This window comes from Crocodylus porosus, unplaced genomic scaffold (assembly GCF_001723895.1).
Source record: "Crocodylus porosus isolate Cpor-Errol unplaced genomic scaffold, CroPor_comp1, whole genome shotgun sequence".
NCBI lineage: Eukaryota > Metazoa > Chordata > Crocodylia > Crocodylidae > Crocodylus > Crocodylus porosus.
Window position 1 is genome coordinate 14,297,918 of NW_017728947.1, and position 9,964 is coordinate 14,307,881.

General features: G+C 46.9%; 1 protein-coding gene across 1 annotated transcript in view; it reads right to left on the reverse strand.

The window, feature by feature from the left end:
• Positions 1-3,914, reverse strand: part of DENND5A (DENN domain containing 5A) — a 99,111-nt gene extending 95,197 nt beyond the window's left edge. Inside the window, exon 1 of the mRNA XM_019551014.1 lies at positions 3,779-3,914. Within this exon, the coding sequence (XP_019406559.1) occupies positions 3,779-3,914 (136 nt within the window). The remainder of the gene's footprint in view (positions 1-3,778) is intronic.
• Between the last annotated feature and the right edge of the window lie 6,050 nt (positions 3,915-9,964).

The window sequence follows — 9,964 nt, forward strand, 5'->3', positions numbered from 1 at the left end:
TTGTGGGAACGGCCCCAGCTGTAGCTGGAAGGCGGCGGGGGGGGGAGAGCGAGAAACCGCAATGCTACGCAGGCGCGCTGAGCGCGGGGTGACGTCATGCTGGCGGTTGGGGCGCACCCCCCCCCCGGGTTCTTTCAGTCAGCGCCCCTCCCTCCGGCCGTGACGTGTCCGCCCCCTCTCCCCCCAGTTGGTGGTGGTCCGAGCCTCGGGGCAGCTCAGGACCGCAGCCAGGCCTCCCTTCCCCCACGTGCCCTGTTGCACGCCTCTGCCTGCGTCTTCGCCGCCCTGAGTACGAGGCGGAGTGCCTGAGGCCCTGCCTTGTGTCGGGCCACTTGCAGAGCTGAGCTGCAGCGAGGTGAGTGAGGCAGGACAGGGCAGACGCGAGGGCAGCTCCAGGCAGTGGTCAAGCGTTGCCCCTCAGTTACCTCCTCATAGACAAACCACCGCACTGCAAAGAGATCAAAGGTCATGTGGTCCAGTGAGTCTCAGCCTTTTTTGCACCAGGACCTAGGGCTGGACACAGGCATGGCGAAACCAGGCAGCCACCTGAGGCCTGGACAAAAAGAGGGCCCCAAAATGGTGAAATTAATTATTGTTATTATTATCTCTGGTGAAAGGGGGCCTGATACTAAAAGTTAGCCTGGGGCCACCTGGAGTCTAGATACGGAGCTGCCAGCACCCATTTGTCAACGTCAGTCGCAGCGCAGTGCCCCTCACTCCCAGGCCCCAGCCCCCAGCATGTGGGGCATGGGGGGGCAGGCAGCCCCTTGAAGGCTTGGACTCTGCCAGCCTGCAAAGGAAAAGCCACAGTTTCCCACATTTCTCTCCTTAAAGGAGAATTCATTTTTAAAGTTTGGTTGTGACCTTTTCATACAGTCTTGTGACCCACTTTTGGGTCATGGCCCACGGCGTGAAAAACACTGATTTAGTCCAGCCCCCTGCTAGGGTGGCCATCATAGAGGACATTCCGGTTTTCTGCTACTCTGTCCTGTATTGAAATGAAACTCTTAAGAGAAAAATAGAGGACATAAAGGCATCGGGTTTTGTGTCAATATAGGACAGAGGACAACTGGACTGTCCTCTATGATGGTCACCTCCTGTTCAAGGCAAGATCATCCCTGATTAAATCACACCACCCAAGTGTTTGTCCAACCTGTTCTTGAAAACGTCTGAAGATGGAGAGAGAGTCCATGACTTCTCTGTTTCGGTGCTTGACCACAATCATAGAAAGTACCTCCTAATCTCTAACTTACATTTCCCATACTGCGGCTGGAAGCCACCGCTCCCAGTCCTGCCTCCTCCAGCCACAGATGAATTCTGCAGTAGTAGCCTGTGGTTCTTTGTGCCTTCTCTGGTGAATTGTAACAACCTTTTCCATCCTTCTGGGGAAATAGGATGGATTAAGGGAAGGTACTGTCAGTGCTGAATAAACATGTCCAGTGGGATCACTCTCTCTTCTGTCGGAAAGATCATAAGGAGACAACGATTTTAACAACATGGAGCATTCACATCTTGATGAACGACCAAGAAAATAAACAGATGGCAACTGTCAGTCCTTCAGGATCACGGTGTATGTGTGAGAAGTCACCCAGACCTCTGATGCATATGCCCAGGCAGGAGTATGGAGGAGTGGAGGTTGCCCAGACCATCCACCCCCTGTTTAGACCGTTGAGACAAAAACCAAAGGCCAGACCCAGTCCAGATGTTTGGTGCCTCTGTGGCACCAAGATATAAGCATCCAATTCACAGGAGACCTGGAAATTGAAGCCAGGTCTCCTGTGTGATAGACAAGGATTCTACCACTGAACCACAAGGGACTCCAACACAAAAAGCAACCAAAAAAAAGAACTGCCATCATCTCCAGGGAACTAGCGAGATACAAAATGAAAATTGCATCCTTCTCCTGACCAAATGTGCAGAGCATGGTCTCGTGAACAGCGCATGCCCCCAGCGGCTGGGGGGCACAGCAGCGGCAGTAAGTGGGGGCATTCCTGCAGACACCGCCAGCACTGTTGGTGGGGGGGTGAGGGTGGCGAACACCAACCAAGGGTCGGCAACCACTCACAGCCACCGCCAGCAGCATTGGCAGTGGCCAGCAGGGATCATGGACCACCCGCAGACACTGCCGGCACTGTTGGCGGTGAGCGGCAAACACCAACAGGCACTGCTGACAGTGTTGGCAGCACCTTTTTGTAGGGGATGCATCACCATGCTCAGGGGGTGCACATGCACCCACGTGCACCCCCTACACATCGCCCCTGTATGGTCTTGTCATTATAGACTCCATCTTCAGACAGGGTAACAAATACAAGACTACCTGGAGACACCCTCACTCTAAGCACTGGCACCTCCTCAACTATGTTCTCTTAGAGTCCATATTGAATGGATGTCTGTATTATGCAAGCCATGCAAGCAACCAGTAACTGCTGGACAGACCATCATTTTGTCAGATCTATTATGAACATCAAATTGCTCAGAAACACCAAAAATAAAAGCAATGCAAAGGACTTTCAACATCAAATTTCTTTAAGCAAGACCCAAAGGTCTTCAAGGATCTTGAACAGTATCTTTACAAAAAAGTCTCTGTCCTGCCTACAACTGAAAGTAACATTGAGGAATTGTGGAAGGGGTTTAATTCATATTGTCTGTACTGAACCCATCTGCTTACCACCTATTGACACCAAGACTGATTTAATGAGAGTGACACCAAGTTCCAAGACCTCCTTGACTGAAAGAGAAAGGCTTGTTCAGCTTGGCAAGATGATACCTCATCTCAGCAGAAGAAGGAGACATTAACAACTCCTCAAAGCCAAAGCTCAAAGGAGGATCCAGGAAATCAAAAAATAATGGTGGCAAAACAAATTCAAGGAGATTCTGTGCTGACAAACATGACATGAATATTCTTTTCCAGGCAACAAAAGTATGGTCCAACTTCCCATGGTACTACTTTCCTGTGATCACAGGATGGCTTGATGCTCCTCAAAGACAACAAATCCATGCTAGATGGAAAGTACACCTGAACTGCGAGTCACCTGAACTGTGACAGATGTTACCATCATCAGGTCCATCCCCCAATACCCTAAAAGGGGATCCCTTGCCAACTCTTCTGTCCTAGAAGTCTGACATGCCATCACAGAAACCAGTAATAACAAGGCTACCAGATGGCATACCTGCAACAAAAATCATGTCAATTGCCCTGCAGAATGATATGAAACCACACAGAGATTCCAGCAGGACTTCCTCAGCAAGAGGTAGAAAACAGTTCAGGAAAATGCAGATAAGGATTTTCCCTGCTGTAAAAAGGAGGGCCTCACCAGGTCCTGCACACAGACATATCTCCATTCTTGAACATAGTCACAAGGTTAGCATTCCTCAAGTGCCCAGGGATCTCATTGATCCAAATTTGAAGAATAATCCCACTGCACTACAGCCCCTATTCTGATCTTGAATCTTTTGACTGTCAACCTGGTTCTCAGTAAGAACTGCCTCCTTTCAGGAGTTGACAATGGATGGAGGGATTTTCAATTCAGAACATTTTTGCTCAAAGACTAAAATATTCAAAACAACCATGCTTGTCCTTTAATATGCTGATGACTGTGCCATCCTTGAGCACATTGAGGAAAACCTCCAGACTGCACTGGATCTCTTCGCAGAAACCTAACAAACTCTGGGCCTCTCCTTCAACATTAAGAAGACTAAATTACTCAGCCTGCCCCAGGCCATGAACGTAATTACTATCAAAAGAAAGACTCTGGAGGTAGTCAAGCACTTCCCTTACCTCTGCAGCCACTTTTCTCAGAGTGAACATTTATGAAGAGATCCAGGACAGGATATGGTGTGCAAGCACCTCCTTTGGGAAATTGCTTCATTGTGTTTTTATTGATCACAGTTTCTGGAAGGACACCAAGATCCATGTCTACAGTGCAGTCATCATCTCCACTCTCTTCTACAGATGTGAAACAGGTAACCTACCATCAGCATCTCAGGACCCTAGAAAGATATCACCAACAACGCCTCCAAAAAATCCTCCACATCAAATGGGAAGTTCACTGCACAAACACCAGCATTCTTACTGAAGCCATTGTTACCAGCATTGGGTCAGTGATCTTCAAGCACCAGCTGCACTGCACCAGAAATCATGTGCAGATACCGGATTCTCAATTCCCAAAACCAAGTGCTCTTCTCCCAACTTAGTTACAGCCTGAGATTTCACAGCCAGAAGACACGCTACAAGAACTCACTGAAAGCATACCTCAAGAAAACAGATGCCAACATCAAGAACTAGGAAGAGCTGGCTGCTAACTGACTCCAGTAACACTGCAACCTCAACCAAATGGCAAAGTGCTTTGAGGTAAAGTGACTTGCCGTAAAAGCAGGGAAGAGAGAGCAGAGAAATCCCAGCCTACTCTTCCTTGTAGAAAGACCTGCAAATTCTGTGGAGAGATCTGTGGCTCTTAAGTCACCTCACAACCATGAGCGAGCCACAATAGAAATTGTTCTTGAATCAAGAGATTGCCAGCAACAATGATGATTAGCACTGGAGTGACTTAGGCTGTGTCCACACTGCAAAGTGGGTAAACTCCCAACTCGAGTAAAAGCCTCATTTACATTTTAACCTATAGTCTCAGCTAAAATGTGAAGGAAGAACAAGCTCGGCCACGCTAGATATTAAGGACTGTAGAGGGAAAGTCCTGTATGCTACACTTGAGGTCTCCACTTGGATCCATCTTGGGATTTGGGTTCCTGTCACACCATTCTGTAATGTCTAGCCGCTTGCTGCTTGGCTGCCTTTTGTCTGTAGAAGTCAATCCTTCATTTAGCAGATGTGCCCAAGCAGCTGGGGATTCTCTCTCATTGCTGCCTCAACTATTCTCTTTTTTCTGATCATTTCATGGTCCCCTTTGAAACTCCACATGCAACCCACTGAAAGCAGCTTATGGAACTTGGCAATTCTGTCAGTAAATGTTGGCATAACTTCAGATTATCATCAACAATACTAACCTGGATTTTAAGTTCTTTGAAGGATTCTGTCTGACATGTTGGTAAAACATGCATGAAATCTACAGGGAATATGGTAGTTTAGCATGAGAAATGCAGAGAAATGTTAGCAAAATAGACCAAGATGTCTTTAGTGGGGCTTTTCATTGCCACTCTAGCTGCTGGACACAGGAATGCCTGAGGTTTCCAAACCTAAGCTTGGTTTTTGTGTTTGTCTAAGAGCATTCAGAAAAAAAAATACTCCAGCCACAAGTGTTGGAAAGAGTGCTACAAGGCTGGCAAGCACAGAATATATTGCAAGCAGAGTAAAGCTATGCATTCATTGCCCTTAGCAGATTAAACAAAAAGTAACTTTAGATTCTTGTGTGCACATTCATATGTGTCTCACACTGGTGCCCTAAAGGCAAAAACAAAACTTTAGAGAGAGACATTAAAGACACTGAACTTAACATTAACATTCCTTGTCTACTCTGAATCCTAATTAACTTAGACACAGCTTGTTAACAGCAGGCAAAATGTTACCATACTATTGTTTGTAAAAATCAGAATATTATCAAATGCAAATTACAGTTCCAGCCAAGGGTGGAAACACCTGGAGGGTAAATGCACAGCCTCCTGTTTTCCTTCTGTTTGTTTCTTTTCAATGCAAAGGAAACTCAGAAACATAAGGGCTCACAAATACAAAACGACCTATGTAACACACATACTACCCCTTTATAATTCTGTGCGTGGTGTGACTCGATGGCATCTTCATTTTCTTTTATGCAAAGCGTCATTTTGGGCAGTGGCATAACTAGAAGTGTGTAAAAGGGGTACCTTTCCTGGATACCATGTTAGGAGAGGTGCTGGAAGTGCCCCCCACTCCCACTGAGTCCGCTCCCAGCAGCAAGAGCAGCCCCATGGCTTACCTCGGCTGGGAACTCCAAAACAGTCGTTGGTGGTACCAATTTTAGACCAACAGCCATGGCAGGCAGAAAGTGCATCAGTCAGGGGCAGTTTAGGAGTTCCTGGCATCAGTAAGATTGGTGTGTTTGCCCATCCCCATTCTGGGAACTGTGCCCCCTTGCTGTCCCACAGGGTTTGCCAGGGGTGCCAACTTTGCTTGTTATACCTCTGATTTTGGGTGCTCATACAAAAGTGATCAATAACATTAAAGCCATTAGTCCCTTTCACTGTAATGCTTGAAAAATTTAGTTCATCCTTTGGTATCTACTAAAACTGTCAACAAGGATATCAGCACCAGTCATGGTAATGTTTTATGGAAGAAGGACACCCCTCCACTGAAAACTGAACTATAATTTTACTCCCACAGAGGTAGATTTCTGCTAAACCTATTACTACTGATGTCAATTTTCAAGACACTATTATCTGACAGTCAAGAAAATAAAAATATTTACTATAACTTTCTAGACCCTAAAGATTGACCACAATGCAGATGTCTTTTAGGAATAAAATATCAGATGCATTATCAGAATCTTCAGACATAGACTTATTAACATGGAGAAGTCTGTCCAGTGCTCAACATTTACAATAGTCACAAGAAATTTCTATTGTCCAGGCCTCCCCCATTAGAGCTTATTGCTGGCTTTCAAGCATGCATAAATCTTATAGGTCTGCAATAATTTGCTGTTTACTCCAGAAGATTATTCAGTTCCCCAGGGTGGGGGTTCTGTTTCTAAAGCTGGGTATAATTAAGAGGGAGAAACAACACTGCTTGACTCCGATCCAAGGCTCAGCTTCTGTAGTTGGCAGTTTGAAAACATGTATTTTTACATTTAAACTAAAACAAATTATATAAAAACATGGAGGGAAAAAAACACATCTAGATTTCTATGGCTCCATTTTTACAGAATCAATTTATTCACTGAATTGTCAGTTAAAACACAGTTGCACAAAGTTATTTAAAAGTTACCATTACAGAAATAATAGCCATTAATACTGTAGTTCAAGCAGAATCTCTGCCCTTGATGCAGAAATAACCTATTTATCTGGACGGGTTAATCATAATGACCCCTTCAGTCCTTCAGATCAGTTTTGAAAATTTTGAAATGTTTCGACTTGCCTTGTTTTGTTTCAAGGCTGTTTTGAAGCTCTCTGTTTCATTTTGATTTCAGTCTTTCGAGCCTGAAACAGTGTTGAAATGAAACTTCCAGCAAAATTTCACACAGCCCTACTTTGTATAGCTGTTGTTTCTCCAAAAGGAATGCTCAGGCTGATTATCCAGACATAGCTGTGAGGAAGTTGTTGAAACAGTGTCTAGAAGTTTAGCACTACTGAAGTATTTCTGAAATGGGTAACAGGAAGCTTTCTGTATTCAGAGTTGTGGTCCATCTACATGCCACCATTTATGCAGAGATGTGGTCCAGACCATGGTAGTTTTCTTGGATTATGTATGTAGAAATTATGGGGAAAGAAGATAAATGAATCTGAGCCTCATCACTACTGCTGAGAACGATCTGGTACTATGCTTTTACTAAGTCCCCTGTCTCACTTGTTGGTAGAAATATAATAATATCAGTTGTTGACAGTTACTTAGCTGTGTGTTCCAGTTTTGCTTGTCAGCAGCCAGAGGTGCAGGGCCCCAGAACCTAGAAGCCCCTGTACCTAACTTCTTGACAGCTGGCAGGCTTCATGGCCTCAGCAGGGGCTAGTATGCCTGCAGTTTTCACCCTGCTGCGCCTTAACACGTACAGTGTCACCCATGTCACAAGTTTTGCTTGTCTGCAGCTTGAGGTGCAGTTTCCCCCAAACCCCTGCATCTATCTCCTTGAAACCAAGCAGGCTTCATGCCCTCAGAAGGGGCTACCATTCCTGCAAGTTTCATGCAAATCAGGCCAGAAATGGCAAAGTTGTAGGCTGCTTTTAGCTTCCCCATTATAGCCTATGGGCAAAACATAGACACTGTTTTGATGAAACAGAACAGCGGTTTCAAATTGAAACGAAATGCTGTTCCATCAAAACACAAGTCGAAACGGAATGGTGCCATTTCGCACAGTCCTAATACAAAGTTTGGATTCAATGTTAGTGGTAAGGAATACTCCCACAGAACGCTTTTCTTTTCCTTATTCGTAGTTTCATAGTTGGTAGGGTCAGAAGGGACCTAAGCAGATCGTCAAGTCCAACCCCCTGCCCTGGGCAGGAAAGAATGCTGAGGTCAAATGACCCCGGCAAGGTGATTATCTAGCCTCCTTTTGAAGACCCCCAAGGTAGGAGCAAGTATCACTTCCCTTGGAAGTTGGTTCCAGATCCTAGCCACCCTGACTGTGAAGCAGTGCTTCCTGATGTCCAGCCTGAACCTGCTGTCAGTCATCTTGTGGCCATTATTCCTAGTTACTCCTGGTAGTGCGCGGGGGGGAACAGAGTCTCTCCCATTCCCTGCTAGTCCCCCTTGGTAAGTTTATAAATAGCCACCAGATCCCCTCTCAGCCTTCTCTTGTGGAGGCTGAACTGGTTCAGGTCCCATAGCCTCCCCTCATAGGGCCTGCCCTGCTGCCCCCTGACATGCGAGCGACCACCCTCTGGACCCTCTCAATGCTGTCCTCATCCCTCCTGAAGTGCGGCGCCCAGAAATGGATGCAGTACTCCAACTGCAACCTGAACAATGTCACATAGAAGGGGAGGATCACCTCCTTGGACCTGCTCGTGATGCATCTGTGGATGCATGACAAGGTGCAGCTGGCCTTACTGACCTCACATTAGTGGCCCATATTCATCTTGGAATCAATAATGACTCCAAGTGGCCAGGACCAGGTGCAGCAAGGCATTCCCCTGGTAGGGCTGTGCACCTCCTGGTTTAGGTGGAGGTCCTGTATCTCGGCTAGGAATCTACTTGAGCGGTCAGACCTAGCTGACTGCTCCTCCCAGCAGATGTCCGGGTAGTTTAGGTCACCCATGATGACCACATCCCTTGACTTAGCTGCCTCTGCGAGCTGACCTGAGAATTCCCGGTCCAGCTCTTCCCCCTGGTTGGGTGGTCTGTAGTAGACCCCCACCATTAAGTCCCTTTCCTTCTGACCCCCTTGTATTCTAACCCAGATCACTTCAGTCTGCCCCTCCTCTGACCCCATGCTGTTTGTTGAGGATGTGTATTGCTCTTTGATGTAGAGCGCCACCTTTCCTCCCCATTCTGTCCCACCTGTACAGTCTGTAGCCCTTGATGTTTACCACCCATGGGTTGAATCCCACCACGTTTCAGTGAGCCCCACTATGTCCAGGTTTGCGTTAGCTAGCAGAAGGGCAAGTTCCTCCTTCTACATACTATATACTACATACTGTTCTCCATACTACAAGCATTCGTTTAGAGGTATTTAAGGCCTCCTATGGGTGTATGCACCGCCCCCTTGATCCCAGGACTATCTGGACCCCTGCCACTTATCTGGGTACTTCTTGTGCTCGTCACCTGTCTTGGCTGGGAAGTGTTGTCATTTCCCCCTGTGGCCCCATCCCCCAGTGAAGCTAATTTAAAGCATGCCGTATGAAATCAGCCAACCTGGAAGAAAAGACACGCTTGCCTTTAGCGGGGAGATGAAGCCCATCCCACCCGAGCATTCCCCCTGTGCAAAAAAGTGGGTTGTTGTCAGGGAATCTGAGGCCTGCCTGTTAGCACCAACTGCGAAGCCTCCAGTTGACCACTCCGATGCAGGCCTCATGGTGCCAACCGTGTCCACTTACAGGGAGAATAGCGAAGAATACCACCTGTGCCCCTGTCTCCTTGAGCTTGGCTCTCAGGGCCTCGTAATCCTTCATGATGTGGTCTGAACTGCTCCCCGTTGTGTCATTTATTCCCACATGGATTAGGACCATGGGCTGCTGGTCTGAGGGTCAAATGAGTTTTAGGATCATGCCTGTAGAGAGCAGACCTCACGCACCGTGGGGTCGGATCCACAGATGGGACTCTCCGTTCCTCTCAGGATGGAGTCTCTGATGACAAGGACTCGGCATTTCTTTCTCATGGTGTTCCATTCCT